Genomic DNA, 24,077 nt, shown 5'->3' with positions numbered 1-24,077 from the left:
GCAAGTTGTTGGAGGGAATCCTGAGGGATAGGACTTACATGTATTTGGGAAGGCAAGGACTGATTAGGGATAGTCAGCATGACTTTGTGCGTGGGAAATCATGTCTCTCAAATTTGATTGAGTTTTATGAAGAAATAATGAAGAGGATTGATGACGGCAGAATGGTAGACGTGATCTGTATGGATTCCTGATGAAGGGCTTTTGCCCGAAACGTCGATTTTGAAGCTACTTGGATGCTGCCTGAACTGCTGTGCTCTTCCAACACCGCTAATCCAGAAAATGGATTTCCGTAAGGCATTTGACAAGGTTCCCCACGGGAGACTGGTTAGCAAGGTTAAATCTCATGGAATACAGGGAGACCTAGCCATTTGGATACAGAATTGGCTCAAAGGTAGAAGACAGAGGGTGGTGATGGAGGGTTGTTTTTCAGACTGGAGCCCTGTGACCAGTGGAGTACCATAAGGATCGGTGCTTTTTGTGACTCATGTAAATGATTTGGATGTGAGCATAGGAGGTGTAGTTAGTAAGTTGACACCAAAATTGGAGGTGTAGTGGACGGCGAAGAAGGTTACCTGAGAGTACAACGGGATCTTGATCAGATGGACCAATGGGCTGAAGAGTGACAGATGGAGTTTAATTTAGATAAATGTGAGGTGCTGCATTTTGGAAAGGCAAATCAGGGCAGGACTTATACACTTAATGATAAATGCCTGGAGAGTATGGCTGAACAAAGAGACCTTGGAGTGCAGGTTCATAATTCCTTGAAAGTAGAGTTGTAGGTAGATAGGATAGTGAAGAAGGCAATTGGTATGCTTTCCTTATTGGTCAGAGTATTAAGTACAGGAGTTGGGAGGTTCATGTTTCGGCTGTACAAGTCATTGGTTAGGCCACTTTTGCAATATTGCGTGCAATTCTGATCTTCTTCTTAGCAGAAGGATGTTGTGAAACATGAAAGGATTAAGAAAAGATTTACAAGATGTTGTCAGGGTTGGAGGGTTTGAGCTACAGGGAGAGGCTGAACAGGCTGGGGCTGTTTTCCCTGGAGCGTCAGAAGCTCAGGATTGACCTTTTGGAGGGTTATAAAATCGTGAAGGGCATGGATAGGGTAAATAGACAAAGTCTTTTCCCTGGGGTGGGGGAGTCCAGAATCAGAGGGCATAGGTTTAGGGTGAGAGGGGAAAGATTTAAAAGGGACCAAAGGGGCAATTTTCTTCACTCAGAGGGTGGTGCATGTATGGAATGAGCTGCCAGAGGAAGTGGTGGAGGCTGGTACAATTACAACATTTAAAAGGCATCTGGATGGGTGTATGAATAGGAAGGGTTTAGAGGGATAAATTGGACTAGATTAGATTGAGATATCTGGGCGAGATGGATGAATTGGACCGAAGGGTCTGTTTTCATGCTGTGCATCTCTATGACTCTATGTATAAAATTACTTATTGATAATTATTTGAGATCATCTTTTCCACAGTTCATGACAGTTTCTTTTGGATTTCCCTTGCAGCTCAAATCAAACATCACATGGAACTATAGGACTTAAGGGAGGAGTAGGCCATTCAGCCCTTTGAGTCTGCTTCACCATTCAATCGCCTGACGGCTAATTTGGCTGTAATCTCAATTTCACCGTGTATCCGTGTAAAAATCAATCTCAAGACTGTTGAACTAAAAATATCGACTTCACACAAGTATATATGGTCTATGGTAGTTGTCAAACTTTGCTGTACCCCTAATGTTCAAAATACATTTTTGACTTCTGTATTGAATTGTGTTATGAGTAAAATTCCAAAGTCTAGTGATTATAACAAGGTCAGCCAGATGGACCTCCTAGAATATGAGTTCCCTGATTGGGACTGTTCAACTAGTCCACTCAGGGAGTCCTGGCTGACAGATATAAACAGGCGTGTCAGAGGTTCTGTTCACTGTCGGAGCTGGCTCTGAGGAAGCCAGATCAGTGTAAGTAAAGGGTGACTTGGTGATGGGATACCAGTCTCTGTGGAGTTATTTTGCAAAGCAATAGTTACTTTCCTTTTCTCACCACCTATTCAAGCTACCTGGTCTATGCCTCTCACAATAAAAGACCGCAAAGAAACAACAGATAAAGGCAATTCATAAGTAAGACAAAAGAAATTACTAGGACTTGACCGCCAATCAAGAATGTGTTTGAACATATCCTAAAAGATATTACTCAGGAATTTTGTGTTTGGCTGCAGCTCAAAACAAACCAGTTAATTGTTGCAGTCACAAATCAAGTTAAGCTGAGCTGTGACTTTTGTTCCTTGTTAATTTTTAAACCAAATACTTGAATTTCCTTGAGCTTTCTCCTGCTATGTCTCCTGCAACTTACTTGATTGATGCAAATCCTGGTTTATCTGTGTAAATGGAGCTGTAGAGTTATAAAGTCATAGAGTCATAATAAAAACAGACATTTCAGTCCAACTCGTCTGTGCAAACGAGACATCCCAATCAGAATAGTCCCATTTGCCAGCAATAGGCCAATATAACCCTTCCTATTCATATACCCATCCAGATGCCTTTTAAATGTAATTGCATCGCCTCCACTTGAATCCATTTTCTTCTCATCAGAGGCAAATGTGCTACTAACTGAGCCATCGCCAACACCCTATGCCCTTCTCAGTTGCAAATGTACCACGTAGCATCATATTATGATGGCTTTGCACTTAATAATATTTGTGCAGTTCGGGTTGTGGATACCAGTTTCTTTTTAAAGACGTCAACGAAAGGATTTAGGAGCATTTTTTAAACAAGGCATTTCTTGGCTATGTTACATATTAGCCTTCATTGCAAGAGGATTCGTGTTCAGTTGATGTCGCATTTGCAGTGAAGTTACAACAGCAAACTGCAAAAAAAGGGTGACAAAACCAGTGCATCAAATTGTCAAGAAAAATGATTCATTTTTGACACAAATCCATTGTCATTAATATTTCAAAATCTTTGAAATAACAATTCTTTTTACTTTGTCTTAGGGGAGCCAGACTGGTGCCTGGGCTGTTTGAGTGTGGATTGCTTTTGTGTTGGGGAGCAGGTAAATTTAAATGTTCATTTCTTAGCAACAACTCACATATCCTTTCATGTTGCCTCCATATCACTGATGTTCTATGGGCGTAATTCACTTCTATCTTTATCGATCTTCCGAAATGTGCACTATCCTTGTACAAGCTGCAGTAAACAGTCTCTCCAAAGTCCGCATCAATTAATAGATGGTAGGAAATGTGCCTGGGCGCGGTTTTAATCTGAACCCATTTCTTTTCCCAGGGCTAAAGGGATCAAAGGGTGTAGGCAGGAACAAGGTACTGAGTTGGATGATCAGCTGTGATGGTATTGAATGACAGAGCAGGCTTGAAGGGTTTGCTTCTCCTCCTAACTCCGAATAATTTTGTTTTTGATCGCTTACAATTCTTCAGCATCACCACAGGATCATCGAATCCCTACAGTGTGGAATGAGGCCATTTGATCTATCAAGTCTACATCAACCCTTCTAAGGGCACCCCACCCAAACCCCTACTCTCTAACCCTGCATTTACCATGGCTAATCTACCTAGCCTACCCATCCCTGGACACTATAGAAAATTTAGCATGGCCAATCCACCCTAACCTGCTTATCTTTGGATTATGGGGAGGAAACCCATGCAGACAGAGGGAGAATGTGCAAACGCCACACAGACAGTCACCCAAGGGTGGAATCAAACCCAGGTCTCTGGCACTGTGAGGCTGCAGTGCTAACCACTGAACTCCCATGCCGACCTACAGATGCAGCCATATTAAAGAAGGATTGGAAGATTATAAACAGTGCTCTTCATTTCTCCTTTGTTCCCAAAGGATCCTCTTCATTCTATCTGGTCTTGGTCACTTTTCATTTAAATCGCTTCTAATACCTCCTGCTTATCAGCCTGTAATGTTCACCTCATTATTTATTACTTTTCCAGTTTTTATCATCGGGACAACAGCATTTTCATGTATTCCTTATTTTTATTCCCCAGTTTCCTTGTCAACCCTCACAGTCTCAGGAATTGTTGGGGAAAGTGCTCTGCTGCCCTGTGTGGACAGTACTATAAAAAATCATGCTCTTGATGAGATCCGCGTGTACTGGCAGATGGCTGACCAGTTAGTCCATGCCTTTCACTCAGGGAAGGAACATGTTTCCCAGGACTACAGCAATAGAGCCAGACTTTTTACAAAAGAATTCAAGCAAGGCAACTTCTCCCTTCTCCTGTCTGATCTCCGAGTGAGTGACAAAGCTGAATACATCTGCGTAATTCAGATGAAACAGAAGACGGGGTACGATGTGGTTCTATCTGTTTCAGTCAGTCTGCAAATAGCAGGTAAAATTTTTCTTTTTTGTTGACCTGTGTTTTAAAAGGGGAATGGATAAATGGCTCTTGAGATTTTCTTTGTTTTACGTAAGAGTGAACTTCCTTAATAAATGTGCTTAATGTGCTGTATATTCTATTTAATAGTTGCATCAATCTCTTTCCCTTAATAGCTCAGCTGTTTTTTTGCACAGGTGTAGGTAGCGCAACACAGAACACCCGGTTGGATTACTGTCCGTGATGTGCTAAGTTGGAATGAAAATCTTTAATACTCAGCAATTGTTTCCTTTAATTTTCATTCTGGGAACTTATGACTCAGTACCACAATAACAATACCACAGATGACATTAAAGAGGCATGTGACTGAATTTACAATTTATCCAGTCAGTGTTAAGCTGTCATGTTGTGAATAGCAGTATAGTGGACTCATGATCTGAAGACTTACTTTCAAATGTCATCACATTTAACTGAATTTGAATTTGGTTGACCAAACTAGTCTGGAATTAAGTTAAATAGCTAGACTCATTAATGGTGACCATGAAACTGCTGGATTCCTGTTAAAACTCCATCTGGTTCACAATACATTTTTAGGGAAGGAATTTTCCATTCTTACCTAGTCTGAGCCACATATGACTCCTGACCCACATCACTGTGGTTAACATAGAGTCATACTGCACGGAAACAGACGCTTCGGTCCAACCAGTCCATGATGAACATAATCCCACACTAAACTCTTCTCTCCAAACATTACCTAGTCATGTGCTTACCCAAATGTCTTTTAAATGTTGTAATTGTACCCACATCCACCACTTCCTCAGGAAGTTCATTCCACATGTGAACCCTCCACTGTGTAAAAAATTTGACCTTCGTGTCTTTTTAAAATCTCTCTCCTCTCACCTTAAAGTCTTGAACTCCCCCATCCTAGGGGGAATAAAACTACCATTAATCCTATCTATACCCCTCACTATCTTATCAACTTTTATAACATCTTGATTGATCTTTGTAGTGATCAAGCAGGCTACTGTTTTCTGTTAAAAGTCACACAACACCAGGTTATAGTCCAACAGGTTTAATTGGAAGCACAATTGGATGTTGTGTGATTTTTAACTTTGTACATCCCAGTCCAACACCGGCATCTCCAAACCATCACTGTTTTCTGGAAAGGGAACTGACTAGCTTCTTCTCAAGGGCAATTAGGAATGGACAATAGATCTTGCCAGTGATGTCCACCTCCCCTGAATGATTTTTATTCAGAGAAACAAACTTGTGGCAGCCATGTTGATGATTGCACTCTCCCCTTGATCTCGGTTACGTTCATTCTCCTTTGTTGCCTGTTTGACACCAGCGACAGTTTAGGCCGACTGGTTTCAGCAGATTACGTTTCTCTCACTTCTAACAGTTAGGCCTCTCCTCTCAAGTGCAAGGCAATGAAGTGGGCCAGACCACTACAACAGGGGCCACTTTGCTCTCAAATATTCCTTCATTTGGGCTCCACTTGGTTCAAGTGGTAAACTCCGCTCGGTCCTGAATTAATAAACGGATCAATCAGAAAACTTAGAGCTAATCCTGGTTAACACTCGTCACTTGGATTTGGAACTCTGGGATGGAGTCATGGAGCTCTACAGCACAAACAAAAAAAGCCCTTTGGCCCATCAAGTCTGTCCTTGTCAAAAACAAGTACCTAACTATTCTAATACCATTTTCCAGCACTTGGCTCATAGCCTGGTATGTCTTGACATTGCAGTTGCACATTGCAATACTGTTTTAAGTGTTAGGAGGGTTCCTGCCTCTACCACTCTTACAGTGGTAAAATTCCAGATTCCCACCACACGGTGGGTGAAACCCCATCTAAACCTCCTGCCCCTTACCTATAATCTGTGCTCCCTGATGTCCCCCCAGTACTCCCTGATGAAGGTACAAAGCATAGATGTTCATTCCAGATCTGCTGATAAGGATGCGCAATGTGTTCATCTCAGCTATGAGAGTGGATTCTATGCTGTTCATTGGAAGAGACAGAGTAATGTCTCAATTAAAGTCTTGAATTCTGTAACTAACCTCTGTGCATTACTATCCTTTTTGGTTGGTGATTGTAGCTCACTATATGGAGCCGGTGTTGAGTGCACAATCTGAGCCGGGTCATGAAGCTCTTGTGAAGCTAAGTTGTTCCTCATGGGGTGGCTATCCAGAACCACTTGTATACTGGACTGATGACATCACCAACACCCTTCCTGAAAACAGTACAGTCAAGAATGACATTATTTGTTCTCATGGAGGACTGTACAACGTTACCTCCATCCTCTGGATCCAAGCCACTTCATACTCGACATATACCTGCTCTATATACAATCCCAAGCTCCAGAAGAACAAAACTGCAACTTTGCATTGGAGTAAGTAAAATGAAACATTACATTCTTCTGCTTGGAAGGGAAAGAATTGAAACGTAGGCTGCCACCTTTTTGTGTGCTGAGTCCCTGAAACATTTAGATTCTGTTGCCTACCCGATGGCAACCCAGCTGTCCTGAACTGTGAGGTTTGCAGCAACTTCCAAAATTATTCAAGAAGTACTACCTAGTCCTGCACCCTCCCAATACACATTGGAAGCTAAATTAATGGTCAGGGGCTCAAACCCTGTTTGATTTTTATCCCTCCCACCATCATAAACATTGACGTCAATGGTAACCTCATCAACTACTTTTCTGACTGAGATCAGTTAATGTAGAACTAAATTGGAAGGTCCCAGATGAGATCCTAGTCAATATAAACCAGCACTCCAATGGGACTTTCCTGGTTTGTATAAGGTCAATGTAGCACTATGTTCTAACCAGTCTAAACTGCTTTCTATTGTCCATGGCATTTGTAGATATTTTGACAACATAATTATAAGTGAAGGTATTATTGGTTTAGTTAATTGCACTCCAGTAGCCTGACTTTAGAGCCAGATTTAAGGAAAGGTATAATTTCATTGGAGACAGTTCAGAGAAGGTTCACTAGGATGATCCCTGGAATGGAGGGATTGTATTATGAGCAAAGGCTAAACGTATTGGGACTCTACTCACTGAAATCTAAAAGAATGAGAGGTGATCTCATTGAAATATATACGAGTCTTCAGAGGCTTGACAGCACGAAATGTTAAGATGATTTTTCTCTCATGGCAGAGCCTATGACCATAGGGCATAGTCTCAGAGTAAAAAGGCCACCGCTTTAAGAATGAGATGAGGAAGAACTTCTTCTCTCAGACGGATGTGAGTCTTCAAGAGAGCTGTGGGGGCAAAGTCCTTGTATATAGACAAGGCTGAGATAGATTCTTTATCAGTATGGGAATCAAGGATTATGGGAAAAGGCAGGAAAGTGGATATGAGTAATGTTGGATCAGCCGTGGTCCTATTGAATGGTAGAGAAGGCTTGAGAGTCTGAACATTCTACGCCTGTTCCTAGTTAGTCTGCTCCTGTTCCTAGTTAGTCTGCTCCTGTTCCTAGTTAGTCTGCTCCTGTTCCTAGATCTTAAGGTCTAATTCACTGTGCAAAGATATAGGAATAGACCATTTAGCACTTGAACCTGTTCCACTGCTACTTAGTGAGATCACGACTGTTCAGATAGATGGTGAATGGTTTTTGCCATGGTCCATTTAACTCTCAGTGGCCTTGACACTACAAGTTGCTGGGAGTGGGTGGTGGAGACAGTGCCCCCTAGAAGGCACATGGGATGTTTGAACAGGTGAGACAATTGTGTATCGCCTTAACCACATGGTCTGAAATATTGTCAACTGAACAATACAACAAAAATGTGTCCTTCACCCAAATTGCTTGAAATAATAGTGTAATAAATAATGGTGAGCGCTCTTAGCCTCCCTGTTGTTTCGATGATAAATTATGGCCCATTTTAGTTGTGGATACTGTGTAATTGCAAAGAAATTTTGAACTGTAAGTGTAAACCTTTCTTTGCTACTCATTGCATGACTCATATCTCCAAACATTGCACGGAAAAAATGGATAAGAAAGTGAATTGCTTCACGTTGTTTTACATTAATGTTTCAGTAATTTTTTTTTGTATTTGGGCAGATATTTCTGAAGGAGACCGTGAAGAGATCAGTGTCAGTGACACGCATCACAGATGGATTACACCAGTGGTTTTAGTTACACTTACCTTTGTGGTTTCACTGGCAGGTTACATTTTGCTGAAACATTTTCCCAGGTCGTCACTGATGAGTAAGTGACTTATTTCCTCCAGTTTACTGAAGTGGCACTTAGGTGGGTCCTACCTGCCAATCTTCCTTCCCACCTATCCACTTCACCCTCCACTTCGACCTATCACCTTTACCCCCCCCCCCCCCACCTCTATTCACTTATTGTACTCTTAGCTACCTTTTCCTCCGCCCTACCACCCCCCCCCAATTAATCTCTCCACTCCGGAGGCTCCCTGCCTCATTCCTGATGAAGGGCTTTTGCCCGAAACGTCTATTTTCCTGCTCCTCGGATGCTGCCTGACCTGCTGTGCTTTTCCAGCACCACTCTAATCTTGACTTTCGCCTGGCACTTAGGGTGGGCCAAGCGGAGTTCAATTCTGCATTGACTCTAATGAACGGAGTTTGTCCAAACTGATTGGGACTGAATGGTTTCCAACCTGCATGTTATAAATACCTTTGGCAAACTGTGTCAAATTGGTTGTGCCCAGCAGTTGTGTACCTGTTAGAAGCACAAATATTTTTAAATTCTGAGCGATTACCGGAGGCAGGTATGAGAATTGTATAGTGGAGGTTGCTTTCTGGGATTGGTTTATGGTACATTTGTGGCCAGAGAAAAAGTTGAATTGTAGTACACCTATCCGCAGTCAGTGTAAGCTGGATGATAATATTGAGGACAAAAGGTAGAGCTATGTCCCATCTCTCTTAACTTTGCTGACATCATTGTATCCCTTTTTACTTCCTTAAAGAATATTAGTAAATTAGATAAATATCATTTCCCTTGCATGAAGCCATAATCAGCCTGATTATCTGCAAAATAATAGTTTACCACTACTCTTTGTTTCTTGGCATTCAACCAATTTCATAGCCAAGTTTCAACTGTATCTTTCATTCCATGAGCCCCAGCTTTACTGACAAGTCTGTTGTGTGGTACTGCATCAAATATTTCATCCACTTCAGATGATATGAAACTTGGTTCTGTATGTCCGAGATCGTTAATGTATATCGAAAAGTGTAGCACTGACCCCTACAGAACACTATTGTACACATGGAAAGTTAACGTAGACTCAGCCTTTTGTCCTATATCCTATTTTGTATTCATGTCTTCACTGTCTGTTTTAATTCCATCGGTTTAAGGAGATACTTAGAAGGAAATTAATTCCAGTGACTGAAGAGTTGGTAGTGTGTGCACACAGATTTAAAACAATTAACAAAACAATTACAGGAAACATGAAGATTTCTTTTACACACAGTAAGCTTCCTGGGACCTGGTTCTGTCTCAAAGAATGTTGGAAGCAGATTCATAGTAACTTTCACAAGCAAATTTGATAAATACTTGACAAGAATAACTTTGCAGGGCCATAGAGAAATATCAGGTGATTGGCTAACTCTGCCAAACAGCCAGCCCAAGACTCAATAAACTGAATGTCCTCCTTCATTGTGTGATAATATCCTTTCAATTTCAAACTGTCAAGATTAAGGGCTAAGACCTGCTTCTGGGGAAGATTGATCCAACAGCCCAAGTATTGTCTTGGTGGGATTAGGTCAAATGCATTCATGACCTTTGAGGCTTCAGTTTTCTTCTGGCTGGTGGGGGGTTGGAAACCAGGCTCTTGCCCCAGATTTTCACAGGAACTCCTTGATCATCCAGAAAGGAGACATATTGAAAAAGAATGGAAAGACTTTAAAGCCATCTGTTCTGCCTTCTAAAAACCATAGCCTTGGATATTTGCATGATCCAGTTATGCTCCAAGTAAATCCAGCTTAATGGGACCGGGGAATGGGAGGTATTGCTTTTCCTATAATTGAAATCTCCTTCAAATGTCATCTGCAAGATAAAATAAATTGTACTTTTTTCAGGAGTTGGTGTGGCTGCAGGACAATGTGAGTTAGCTTCCCTAAATGTCGTCAATCCTACATTAGGTGAGTGATCCCATTTTTAGGTGATTCTGATATTGACTATCTTCCTTCTAAAGTAGAAATATTGATTTGTAAACACTATAGAACACTGCGCTGGGACATGAACTCAGTATCTCCCTGAAAAAGTCATTTGAAAGGAATGGTGCCATGTGTAAATACACAGTATGGATGATGTTGAGTCACGTCGAACAATGAGGTCCCTGAGTTATTTTAATTTCTGCCTGGGCGATAGCAGTTGTGCGACAATTCATCTCAGTGTCTCTGATTCCATGTGAACTCTGCTCAAACCTCTGGCCCGTTATTGGCTTGCACTTCGACCTGAGTTGGTTTCCTTGGCAGGTTTTGTCTGTCATTACTTGCCATTGCCTTCCACTCTCAGGGTCAGGCTGAGGAGGCAGGACCCAAGTCAACCTCTAGCTCGCTGTTTTAGCCAACTCAGACAAATGCAATTGGTCCCTGCAGCTTGGATTAAAGAATACAATAATATTCTCACCCTGCTTATTGTCAACTCAGTTTAACCATTTCGAAAAATATTAATGATTTGGAGATGCCGGTGTTGGACTGGGGTGTACAAAGTTAAAAATCACACAACACCAGGTTATAGTCCAACAGGTTTAATTGGAAGCACCAGCTTTGGGAGCGCCGCTCCTTCACCAGGATCAAAATATTACTGATCCATCATGAATATTTTGAACCCGTACAAACTGGACTATGTCCTTTCCATGCATACCATGTCAATCTCACACCGCCAATCTCCCAAATTCTGTATGTACTGTCTGGGAGGAGTTGGCACTTCATAATCTGTCCTTTAGAGAACAATGTGAGTGGTGGAAGGATTTGCAGTCTGCCAGTCTGTGACACAAGTACTCCTTTGAGAGTGATAAACATCTATGAGACCAGGTGATAAGGTAGTTAACGAGAACAATTTAAGGCTTGTAATATGGCCCGATTGCTTGTACTGAATGCCACAGTTATAATCACACAGAGCACTATGTTCGCAGGCAGAAAGCACTACAGTCATAGAGTCACGCCAGACCATGCTGAACATCATCCCAAACTAAACTAGTCCCACCTGCCTGCTCCTGGTCCATATTTCTCCAAACCTTTCCTCAACATGTACTTATCCAAATGTCTTTTAAACGTTGTAGTTGGGTCTACATCCACCACGTCTTCAGGAGGTTCATCCCACATGCAAACCATCTTCTGTGTAAAGAATTTGCCTTTCACGTCTTTTTCAAATCTCTTTCCTCTCACCTTAAAAATGTGCATCTTAGTCTTGAAATCCTCATTCTAGGGAAAAGACAACTACCATTAACCCTATCTACACCCCTCATGATTTTATAAACTTCTATAAGATCACATTGTGCCTGGTTCAATTCAATAAAATGAGAGACAGCCATTTTCTTCTTCATTTCTCTGGACAGTGTATTCACAATCAGAGTCAACCTACTTGGTTTAAAATTGGAAACAAAAACAGAAGTTGCTGGAAAAGCTCAGCAGGTCTGGCAGCACCTGTGAACAGAAATCAGAGTGAACATTTGAGTCCGATGACCCTTCCTCAGTTCAGTTTAGGGGAACTTCAGAGGTGATTTCCAGTCTGTGAAACTTCAAAACCAGACAATTTGAGTTAGAAATCTTCAAGTTGTTTGCATTGAGACAGTTTAGGTCATCAAAATTGTGAAAGGTTCATGCCCTCAGACTCTGAAAGAAATCTGAAAGTTCAAGAAAAGGTAACAGGAAAACTTCAATAAAGTAAAGATTAAAGAAACTGAGCTGGGATGCTATTTCTCTTGGATTGAGTCTCTAATGAATGGTGTTGGGAGAAAGGTTGAACACTTTGTGTTGATATTTATGTTAAGATCTTTCTCAGTCTTTTATATATTGGTTTATTTGTTCACTTTGCTTTGTGTAATAAACTTATGTTCAGTTGTCAAAGAACATCATATGAATATATTTCAATGACTAAACATTTCTAACAACTTTCAAAAAATTAAATATATAATCTATTGAGCCACTTTTCATTCTGAAATTGGGTTGGAATCATCCCAGATCCACCTGATTCAAATATGTGCAAGATGTTGACCCATACATTTGAACCAGGAGTGCCTGGCTAGTGGTTTGAATACTGTGGAATTTATTGGGCAAGTTATGACAAAGCTGAAAGCTCATTCTGATGCAATTCCAGGTTGGATTTATGGATTTAGGGCGGCACGGTGGCACTGTGGTTAGCACTGCTGCCTCACAGCACCAGAGACCTGGGTTCAATTCCCGCCTCAGACGACTGACTGTGTGGAGTTTGCACATTCTCCCCGTGTCTGCGTGGGTTTCCTCCGGGTGCTCCGGTTTCCTCCCACAGTCCAAAAATGTGCAGGTTAGGTGAATTGGCCGTGCTAAATTGCCCGTAGTGCTAGGTGAAGGGGCGGAATCTAGGGGGGTGGGTTGCGCTTCAGCGGGTCGGTGTGGACTTGTTGGGCCGAAAGGGCCTGTTTCCACACTGTAAGTAATCTAATCTAATCTAATCTAATTATTTCTCTTTGCAGTGTGAGATCATGTTTCTTTAAGAACTTTAGAACAAAAAAATGTTTTATTTTCTGATACCTGAATCTTTAAGTCACCTCAGCAATAGGTTGCTTTTCCAAAGTAGTTTTTAATAAACAGAAAAACACCTCCACATTGAAGTAGAAGAGTTAAAGGAAGAACAGCACAAACTGAGTTTCCAAACAAATGGGTTTTGATAAGATCTTTAAAAATGGGGAGAGGAGTAACGTGACGCAGAAGTTTAAGGATGAGTCAAATAAAGGATGCTGGTAGTTCTGTTGTCGATGATGGAACATTTAGAGAACGATGTAGAGGAAGCAGATGGCATGTCTGGAAGGTATAGCTGGAGAAGGCTGTAAAGTAGGGTTGACCATGAGAGGCATTTGTGGGCAGAGTATTTAACATCAGTGAATTCAGAGCAGGGCAGTTATTGAAGATCAGTGAGGACAAGGGTTATGGGCAGAGGAGTAGAGGCGGCAAGACTATGAGCAGCAGAAGCTGGGGAATGGAGATGCTGAGGGAGAAAGCCTGGGAGATTTGGATGAGTTCAGTGCCAAAAGAGAAGCCATCATGCATGTTTAAGCAACCATGAAAATTCTTATGGCCTTCTCTTATTATTAATATGATCCCAGTTGATGTAATATTGAACACAGATCCCAGAATGCAATGTGGCTTGATAGATAAGTTTACTCTTTGCAGTTGGTTATTGACTACAGGTACTCAGTTCCTCAGAAGTATGTCTGCTGTCTCAACTCTTTCATTTCTTACTTAGCTGACTCCTGGACTGTTGAAATTATTTTAAGACCAATTTCTAGCTCTTATAACCCAGAACCCCTTTCAGTCTCTGCACAAACTCTCAAAGCTTGGAGACTTCACAAACCAAAGCCCTTGTGCTAAGGAGAAAACTGCTTGGTTGAACTGAAAGACGTGATATAATTGTGCCAGCATGAAACTGTAACCTGATCGTTCTGAATTCGATTCAGATTAAACCATCAGTCGCTTCTGACTTTGTTCGCTGACTCTCATAAACTCAGTAGTGTAAACATTTAATCAGTTAAGAACACAGATATCTGATCACTAAGTGATTTGCATTCTTGGAAAACATGCATTGAAGTCACTTTTCTGAATAACTTTTTTAAAAAAAAGTTACTTTTTGCAGAGCTGTAGCCAAAGCCCAAGAACTGTTTTAAAAAGTAAGACCATAAATAATGGAGTAGATGTGGGTCATTCAGCCCATTAAGTCTGCTGTGCCATTCAGTGAGGCCGTGACTGGTCTGATTATCCTCAACTCAACTTTCTTGCCTTGGAGTCATGAACACAGCCCAGCGCACAAACCAGCCTTCCATTCATTGACTCCATCTCTACTTCCCGCAACCTCAGGAAAACAACCAAAATAATCAAAGACCCCTCCGCCGTGGTTATACTCTCTTCCCGCTGGGGTGTACTTCTGTTAATTTTCTGTGTTTGCTTTCTTTAGACAGAAGAAGCCTTACTCAGGATGACCAAGGTGGTATTGAAACTGAACCATTTACCAAAGACTTAGAAGACCATAAAGGAGAGACTGAAACGTGAATTACTTTGTTGGCACTGAATGTAACTGTTATAATATGTTCTTTGTACGTCTTTGGATTATTTGTATATGTCTCATTTGATTGCTTACGGTGATCACATTGTCAATAGTGACTCAAAAATGGCGAAAAATGCTCTGAAGTCCACGCCTGTAAATGATACTTCGCTATCAATTGTGCGACACTTTCTTTTCCTTTTTCTCCTCTCCGAAGCTGAAATGTTGGGCAGGTTGCTCAGGTATTGTATTGAAGTATTTACAATCAGTGAGAGGCTTGGAACTACAGAGGAGCAGAAAGATGCAGAGAGAGCATGTACAGAAATTGCTAAAAGTGAGCTGACACTTACGATCATGAATTACAAAGCTGCTGGAACAAGCCTTTAGCTGAAGAGGGCTGAAATACAGATGAATTGATGTTATGTTGCTGACATAGTTAGACTCAATTCTTTTCCTTAATTCTTTGTTAAGATATGGGCATCGCTGACAAAGCCAGCATTTGCTGCTGTTTCCAGTTACATTGGAACTGAAGGGTTTGCTGGGCCGTTTCAGAGGGAAGTAAAGAGCCAACCACATTAGGGTGGATCTGGAGTCACATGTCGGTCAGACCAGCTAAGAGTGGCAAATTCCCTTCTCCGAAGGTGAACTAATGTGTTTCTAAAGCAATGGATGATGGCATGATTGGTGCACTATTATAGCCTCAGTAATGGGAAACATCAAACGTGTTCAATTTGGGGCAATGTGCCTCAGGAAACCGATATTACCTTTGGAGGGCTGCAGTGAGTATTTACCAGGCTGACATGAGGGGGAAAAGGGTTAAGCATTGAAATCAGAATGCACAGATTAAGCTCGTAGTTCTTTGATCAAAGTGTGATGTTCAGAAGAGGAATAAAATTAATAGGACAGAAAGAAAGGTAATTTCCTCTGAGGGAGGGGTGGGGGTTGGAGGGAGTGGAGTCCAGGACGAAGGGGCTTACTCTTAAAAATTAGATTCAGACTATTCAAGCTAATCTGAAGAAATACTTCTTCATACGAAAACACACTGGAAATCTAGAACATTCCCTACTGATGCTGGAGAGCAAATTGAAACATTTCATTTTGAAGATGTATTGTCTGAAATATCAATTGAGAATATTATTGACTGAACATATATCGGTTTTATTTTTGTAAAGAATCCTTTGCAGGGCAAAGGAGGTGAGCTACAGCAGGGAAAAGTGTTGCACTGAGAAAGGACACTACTTCTTGATTGGAATGTTTGAGTCTAATAATTTCAGAGAAAGTTCACACGATTGAGTTGATGGATGAAATAAATTTATTGGATATGAACACAGACAATCAGAGGGCTCTCTTCTCTGGAGCAACAGCCTTTGCTGTCTCTGTCTTCTTTGCAGTTTCGGAAACCTCTCGTTGCAAAGGTTGTGAGCTGAAAAACTGTCTGGAAGGCCTCGTCGCTACGAGTAGAGAGTCCCTTCACAGAAAGATCTTCGTTGCCATAACACAAGTGTTCACAAAGGAGAATCTGGTGTGGGGCAGAAAGACTAAACGAATTACCCGACCCACAGGTGCACTTCCAGCATCAAAAAGGTTATTGTTTTACACTGGAGAGAACCTCTTGCAGTACAGGATCTTCTCCACTGAACATAGAGAAAGTTACCATTATTTATATTTTTACTTTTAGCCTGCCTTTAGCTGGTAAAAACCAATCATACTATTAATTGATTATATACACATTAATCAGATTAATCGTGTGACTACATGATCGATTCACCACACCTTTGGGTCATCTCATGATGTTCACCAGACCGTCCTATCACTTATCCTTGGGCCTTCACAATACCTTTTACTCAACCACATTCCTGCATCAGTGACTCAATACTCCCCTGCTAATTGCAAGGGTATCTCCTGTCTGCCTTAGACTGAATGTCCATGGGTATGCAGTTAAATTCCTTAATACCTGCACACTTAAAACTCCCATGTTTTATATATAACTTGTGGCTACGATTACTTGGGGGTCAAACCCTACCCTTCTGTCCAATAATCAGTACCATACTTTTGTCCAGCCTGGTTTGGAGACTTCTCTCAGTATTTCTCAAGGATGTTCATTTTCAAACTGTCTCTATACATGCAGCAATTGTATTTTCACTTCTTATTCAACAGGACTCTTCTGTATGCATTTCACAAGACCTTTTGTGTACAATTAAATTGTTACATTGGATGTGCTTCTTCTATGAAGTCTACAATTGCTCTCGCTTATAGTTTAACTTCAAACATCTGACTCTGGAAGCTCCTGTTTCAGCTAAGAATCTTCATCGGCCTATTTATGTCACTCAAGACCACTTTCAGCTATTTTATGCTGAGTCAGCCAATAGGCAGCCCTAACTCTAAAATCGACCACTGCTGTCTCCAGATAATAAGATCCAGCCATACCCAATCCAGGAAGAAATCTCACTGCCAGTTTATGAGCAAAGTGACTTCAACTACAGCCCAACAATTGGACAATATCTTTTTGTGAACGTTGCCGGATCTGATCAAAGAAATTTTAAGATAATGCACTGCAGAGTTTTTTTTTATTCCCAAGCTTGGAGGTTGTGCGTTAGGTTTCATGGATATTTGTATATATTTTTGCAGATGAAATCTTTTTGTCTTTGCATCTTTCCTTGATTAAGTTTTGATTTCAATAACCCAGTTCTGTATTTGTTTCTGAAAGAACTTGGCTGATTTGTTTCCGACATGGAAATATTTGCAGACTGTTTATATATAATTGAAATATTACCTGTCTTTTTAAGTTCAAACCTTGTTGCGACCAGCATAGGAGTGAGTTAGGGATGGGGATCATTCATCCATCCTATCTTGTGAGTAGCAGTTTGAAAATTATGGTTGATAGGTTTTTGTTGGGTAAGTTTAAGGTTTACAGGACCAAGGTTGTCAGATAAAGAAAAAAAACAGTCATAATCTCATCAAATAGCTCCATAGTCTTGAGTGACAGAGTACACCAATAACAGTATCTATATAGTGTCTTCTGATGTAATACAATTGTGCTATAAGCTTTGTCATGGTCATGAGTTTTAAGAATTATCTTAAATGGGGAAAGAGGTCGGAGCAGCAGTGATGTATAGGGAAGGGATTTCAGAGATAATTGTAGGCACAATTATCAATAATGGAGTTCTCAAAGCCAATATTGCTCAAAAGACCAGAATCAGATATTTCGGAGGCTGGTGGAATTACAGGGAGAGTTTTAAAATTGGGGTATTGCTTGACTGGGAACTTTGGGCAGCACGGTGGCTCAGTGGTTAGCACTGCTGCCTCACAGTGCCAGGGACTTGGGTTCAATTCCTGCCTTGGGCAACTGTCTGTGTGGAGTTTCCACGTTCTCCTCGTGTCTGTGTGGGTTTTCTCCGGGTGCTCTGGTTTCCTCCCACAATCCAAAGATGTGCAGGTCAGGTGAATTGGCCCTGCTAAATTGTCCGTAGTGTGGGGTGCCTTAGTCAGGGGTAAATGTAGGAGAATGGTTCTGGGTGGGTTGCTCTTGTTGGGCCGAAGGGCCTGTTTTCACACTGTATGGAATCTAATCGGAACTAATCTAATCTAATGTGGGCGAGCGAACATAGATTTAATGGATGAGCAGAACTCAATGCAGGTAAGGATAAGTTAGCCGAGGTTTGGACAACTTTACATTTTGGGAAGTTACAACTTTGAAGGCCAGCAGAGAAAACGTTTATTCAAAGCATGGATGAGGGTTTCAGCAGCAGATGAGCTTAGGCAGATTCGGAATTGGAAATAGGTGGCTTTAATGATGCTGTTGTCTCAGAGTTAAATGTAACATCAAGGCTCTGATGACCTTTTCTTCATTCCAAATAGCTCAAGTGTGATGTGTGGCTATTGGACTGACTATTCAACTGGGAAAACAAGCTTCTCACCCAGTGTCCACAAACAGTGGGGCAAGGAAGCTGGTTCTGTCCCCAATGGAGATACATTGAGGTCACTAGACATTGTTGAACTCAGTGCAAATGTGAATGGATCATAGCCTTCCAATTTGAGGGGTAAATGTGTACACTTTGAATATTCATTGTAAATGTGTCATAGTGTGTTTTGTACTTGTATTTTGTGTGTCTGATAAAATTTTTGTTTAGACAATAGGTGCAGGAGTAGGCCATTCTACCCTTCGAGCCTGCACCACCATTCAATATGCTCATGGCTGATCATCCTTAATCAGTATCCTGTTCCTGCCTTAACTCCAGGACCCTTGATTCCACAATCCTTGAGAGCTCTATCCAACTCTTTCTTAAAAGAATCCAGAGTCTGGGCCTCCACTGCCTTGTGGAGCAGAGCATTCCATACACCCACCACTCTCTGGGTGAAGAGGTTTCTCCTCATCTCTGTCCTAAATGGTCTACCCCATATTTTTAAGCTGTGTCCTCTGGTTCGGGACTCACCCATCAGCGGAAACATGTTTCCTGCCTCCAGAATGTCCAATCCTTTAATAATCTTATATGTCTCAATCAGATCCCCTCTCAGTCTTCTAAACTCAAGGGTATACAAGCCCAGTCACTTCAGTCTTTCAGTGTAAGGTAATCCTGCCATTCCAGGAATTGACCTCGTGAACCTACGCTGCACTCCCTCAATAGCCAGAATGTCTTTCCTCAAATTTGGAGACCAGAACTGCACACAGTACTCCAGGTGTGGTCTCACCAGGGCCCTGTACAGCTGCAGAAGCACCTCTTTGCTTCTATACTCAATTCCTCTTGTTATGAAGGCCAGCATGCTATTAGCCTTCTTCACTACCTGCTGTACCTGCATGCTTACCTTCATTGACTGGTGTACAAGAACACCCAGATCTCTCTGTACTGCCCCTTTACCTAAACTGATTCCATTTAGGTAGTAATCTGCCTTCCTGTTCTTGCCACAAAAGTGGATAACCATACATTTATCCACATTAAACTGTATCTGCCATGCATCTGTCCACTCACCTAACCTGTCCAGGTCACCCTGTAATCTCCTAACATCCTCCTCACATTTCACCCTGCCACCCAGCTTAGTATCATCAGCAAATTTGCTAATGTTATTACTAATACCATCTTCTATATCATTAACATATATTGTAAAAAGCTGCGGTCCCAGTACTGATCCCTGCGGTACCCCACTGGTCACTGCCTGCCATTCCGAAATGGAGCCATTTATAACTGCTCTCATTTGTTCACTCTCATGGAATAGGACAGGTCAACAAATATGAAAATGTTCAATGTTATTGAATTTAGTCGGGTAGAAATGGGACATTGTGGATCAGTGAAGGATGCTGTGTAAGATCACTGAAGATTGGTTTCAACACGGCATTGTCCAATGATCAGATATTGCTTCACCTTCCATCCTGTTGGACCACTTGTCTATTTTGTGGCTTGATGAGGCTGCTAGGAAATTAACTATAATTAATGAACAGTGATGGTCTTTTACCTGAGGCAGAGCCCTATCAGTAATAATTACCTGCCTGTCAGTGCTGTGACATTTAGGCAGATGGAGAGGCAATTGGCAAGCAATTCTATTTGAGAGGGCAAGATTTGTCAGTGGGAGTATGGCTGTGTGTGAACTTCAGGAAGTGGAAGCAGAATAAGAGGTCACATTTAGACTCAGTCGCAGTACTTTAAAGGATGGAATTGGCAATCCTGAGGAGGTGAACGGGCAAATGCTTACAATTGTTCCATTGTCAGCCTCAGACGAATCCAGCAGATAATGATGAATGTTCAGAATTGGCTGCCAGATCCATCAGTTGTTAAATGGGACAGGTGTGTGTATGGGGGCAGGGGTCAGTTTTTTCTCATAACCCTGAGAGGAGTAAACGTTTAGGGACACCCCAACTTTGAAAGTGGCTGTGGGTAATGAGCAGATCTTGACAGAACAATAGCTATGGAGGAAGGGGGAATGGTAAAATGAACTAAAATGTAACCTTGCTGAGTCACAATGTTGTCATTTCTTGCTCGGTGACCAATTTGCTCTCAGTTCTGCTCAAATCGCTAAACCTCAAGCTAGACTTAATGGTCAAAATTGGTCAGGCTAGGTCCCAGAGTTTCAATGAGTGTGATGCTGCCATGTTGGGCCATGTAGTCCTCCATTCACCTTGGCAACACATGGCACTCGCAACGGGTTGAGATGATGCCCTCTGGCTCTTCTGTGCCCTCAGAGTCCTTGCTGCTCCAATTGGATATCACTTCCGGAGGCAGCTTCTTAACTGGTCTCTTTTGGGAAGCTTTCCTGCCTGCCCATGTCTGAGTTCATAACCAGGAAATCAGCCCAATGTTAATTGTGGCTCAACTCGGAAAATTCAGCCCCGAGAGTCAAATCCGGCATGTTCTGAGCCTGTGGAGAAAACTGGGAAAATTCATTCACTTAAGTTTATAAATTATTTGAATGTTGCAGTAAAATACTGAGGCATTAATTATTGATGCAACGTTTGAGAAGTTGCTAGCAAGTGTAAGTGATACAGATTTACTTTGTCCTCGTGTGAGGAATCATCTCTCACTGGGTTGATGGGTCGGGGAAAGGTCCGCTGTACCAAATTTCCACACTTGTTACACTGGCCTAGATTTCCTTGAGATTCCAGGTTAGTAAGACTCAGCCTGTGTATATAGGCCTAGGCCTGCATCATGGAAACCTATAGTGCAGAACAAGGCCTTTCTGTCCATTAGGTCTGCACCGTCCCATCCGCTCCCTGTAACCCCACATTTACACTGGCTAATCCTAACCCACATATCCCTGGCAATTTAGCATAGCTAAGCCACCTATCCTGCACATATTTGGCGGGAAACAAGAGCACCTGGCAGAAACCTACGCAGACAAAGGGAGAATGTGCAAACTCCACACAGTCATCTGAAGCTGGAATCAAACTTGGGTCTCCGGCACTGTGAAGCAGCAGTGCTAACCATCGAGCCACCATGAATTAGGCAATGGCGCAGTGTAGGAGTGAAGCAGTTAGTGACACTGTTAGTGCCCTGCCTCTTCTTTTTCTGGATATGTTTACCGTCAGTGTAGGACTCCATTAAAAAGAATCTGGTAACTGCAAAATAACTGAGGGTGGGGCGGAGGGGAGAAGCAACATACCAATTTATACACCACTAAAGTGTCCAAAGGCACTGCACAGGAACATTGCCAAACAAAGTTTGCCACCAAGTCACACAAGGAGCTTTTGAGACAGGTGACCAGAGGTAGATTTTAAGGAACGTTTTAAAGGAGGGGGAGATCCTGTGAGGTGGAGTTCAAGAGTTTAGGGCCCTGGCAAGTGAAAACTCAGCTAAGAATGGTCAAACAATGGAAATCAGGGATGTGCAAGAGGCCAGAGTTGTAGGATTCCAATTTTTCAGAGATTTGATGGGCTGATTCCAGGGATAGGGAGGGACAAGACCTGAAGGGAATCTAAAAACGATAATGAGAATTTTAAGATTGAGCCATTGCCAGACCAAGAACCAGTGTCTGTCAAAAACATGAGGTAAGTTTGCATGTTTAATTTGGAGACTCATTCACTGGGTATTCAGATTACTGATCTCTGTCAGCTTGTAGATACCCATGGCTTCAGGAATCAGCAGATATTTTGACAGTGTAACATTCAAAGAGGTGGTTCTGTACTTGTCATTTCCATAATCTGATGCAAATAACTCATTGAGAGGTGAAATTTCAGTTGCTGTTCCTTTTTGGTTGCACAGTCTCAAATTCAAATCTTTCCTCTTGATGAATGTGTGAAATTTCAGAGCTGTTGTCACTTTCAAGGATTGAAAAAAAAATTAAATGCAAAATAAGAATCTATTTCCATGCTGTATGACGATAAGTGCACTCAGTGTCATGGGCTATTTCTGACTTGGGACCTAATGCCATCTACAGGTGATATTTGATTTCACATCCTGTAATATGTACCAATTGACATTGCTCATGTCATGAATATGGTTCGTTCTGACTAAAAGATAACTAACTTCTTGGATAAATGGAAATCAGGGATGTGCAAGAGGCCGGAGTTGTAGGACTCCAATGTTTGAGGTTTGAAGGAAAAAAAAAACTCTCATTACAGGTTACCCAGCAACATATTTACTGTTAAACTTTAAATGTCAGTATAACATTTCTAATAACTACATGAGGTATTTTGCAATTTTTGTCATTTCATAGCTGGACATCACAACTAGTTATTTAATCATTATTCCCTCAGCTAAAAAGGAGATCATAAGTCTTAAACTGATCTGGAGGATGACAGTAGCAAAGTGGTCTAGAGATACGGGTTCAAATTCAAATAATTAATAATTAAATACAACTGACAACTAATCTCTCTAATGCTGACCAGAGAACTGTCATTTATTACTGTTAGAAACCCATCTGATCCCATTCAGGGAAAGGAAATTTGCTTACTTGGCTGCATGTTAACTATCCTCTGAAATGGCTTGGTAAGCCACTCAATTCAGGCCTAATAAGGAGGGGCAATTAGAATTAGGTTTATTGTCACATGTACTCAAATGAGTGCAGAGAAAAGTTCACAAGTCATCACTTATGGTGCCATCAAAGGTACAACGACACCTAGGTACAGATTCTTAAATTAATGGTAGGACCCTGGGAGTGCTGTTGAACAGAACGGCCTAGGGGTGCAGGTACAAAGTTTCTTGAAATTGGCATCCCAGATAGACAGGGTGGTAAAGAAGGTGTATGGCATGCTTGCCTTCATTGGTCAAAGCACGGAGTACAGGAGTTGGAACATAATGTTACGGAGATATTGGTAAGGCTACTTTTAGAGTACTGCATAGAATTCTAGTCTCCCTAGTATAAGGAAGGATGCTGTTAAACTGGAAAGGGTGCAAAAAAGATTTACAAGGATGTTACCTGAACTGGCAGGTTTGAGTTATAAGGAGAGGCTGAATAGGCTGGCCCTTTTTTTTCCCCTTGAGTGTAGGAGGCTGAAAGGTGACCTCAGAGTCTTGTGAGGGGCATAGATCGGGTGAAAAACCTTATTAATACTGGCCATGCCAGTAACACCCACATCCCATGAAATAAATAAAAGCTATTTGGTTTATTGTTCGTGCGTCATATTTCCTATGTCATTTCCACTGCTCTTTGTTTGTGTTCAGGTTGTGTTGACTGGTTATTGTGGGCAGTGGAGCTGTTTGCAACAGGCCTCAGCACTATTCAGCTTAATGAAGGAAATGTTGGTTAGTTCATGTTTTCTCTTCAGCAAAACTATTAAGAAGTGCACAACTGGGACATTAACAATAGCACATAATTCTAAGCTGTAAAGGAAATGTAACTAACAATCTCCACTATCAAAGGTCACAAGATGCTGTGGTAGACTGAAAGCTTATAAAATTGTTTCTTTTCAGAATCCGGGGTTACAGTTTAAGGATAAAAGTGCCTTAATCATATGGGAACCGTGGAGCTGCTCTTTCGTTAATGAGTCAGGACTGATGGTGGTACTAATATGAGGGTCACCTTGCCTCAGGTAAGGTTGAGCAGGAGAGTTCTTCATGGTAACCTTAGCCAATGAACCTTAGCATTGAACTCATGCTGTTGGCACTCCTTTACTTTGCA

At 41.6% G+C, this 24,077-nt stretch overlaps 1 protein-coding gene across 2 annotated transcripts in view; it reads left to right on the top strand.

Moving 5' to 3' along the window:
- The window catches only part of LOC140488940 (ICOS ligand-like), a 41,243-nt gene extending 25,785 nt beyond the window's left edge, over positions 1-15,458 (top strand). The window contains exons 2-7 of one of the 2 annotated variants that reach the window (XM_072588158.1): positions 2,985-3,043; positions 3,999-4,340; positions 6,422-6,715; positions 8,388-8,534; positions 10,370-10,432; positions 14,445-15,458. In XM_072588158.1, coding sequence (XP_072444259.1) covers positions 2,985-3,043; positions 3,999-4,340; positions 6,422-6,715; positions 8,388-8,534; positions 10,370-10,432; positions 14,445-14,539 — 1,000 coding nt within the window. In that variant the 3' untranslated portion in view covers positions 14,540-15,458. The remainder of the gene's footprint in view (positions 1-2,984; positions 3,044-3,998; positions 4,341-6,421; positions 6,716-8,387; positions 8,535-10,369; positions 10,433-14,444) is intronic. The other variant, XM_072588159.1, reaches the window with a different exon arrangement.
- Positions 15,459-24,077: the final 8,619 nt, after the last annotated feature.

The sequence above is a fragment of the Chiloscyllium punctatum genome, chromosome 18 (genome assembly GCF_047496795.1).
Source record: "Chiloscyllium punctatum isolate Juve2018m chromosome 18, sChiPun1.3, whole genome shotgun sequence".
In the NCBI taxonomy this organism is placed as follows: domain Eukaryota; kingdom Metazoa; phylum Chordata; class Chondrichthyes; order Orectolobiformes; family Hemiscylliidae; genus Chiloscyllium; species Chiloscyllium punctatum.
Note: the sequence above shows the minus strand (reverse complement) of the source record. Positions and strands in the feature narration are given on the sequence as shown.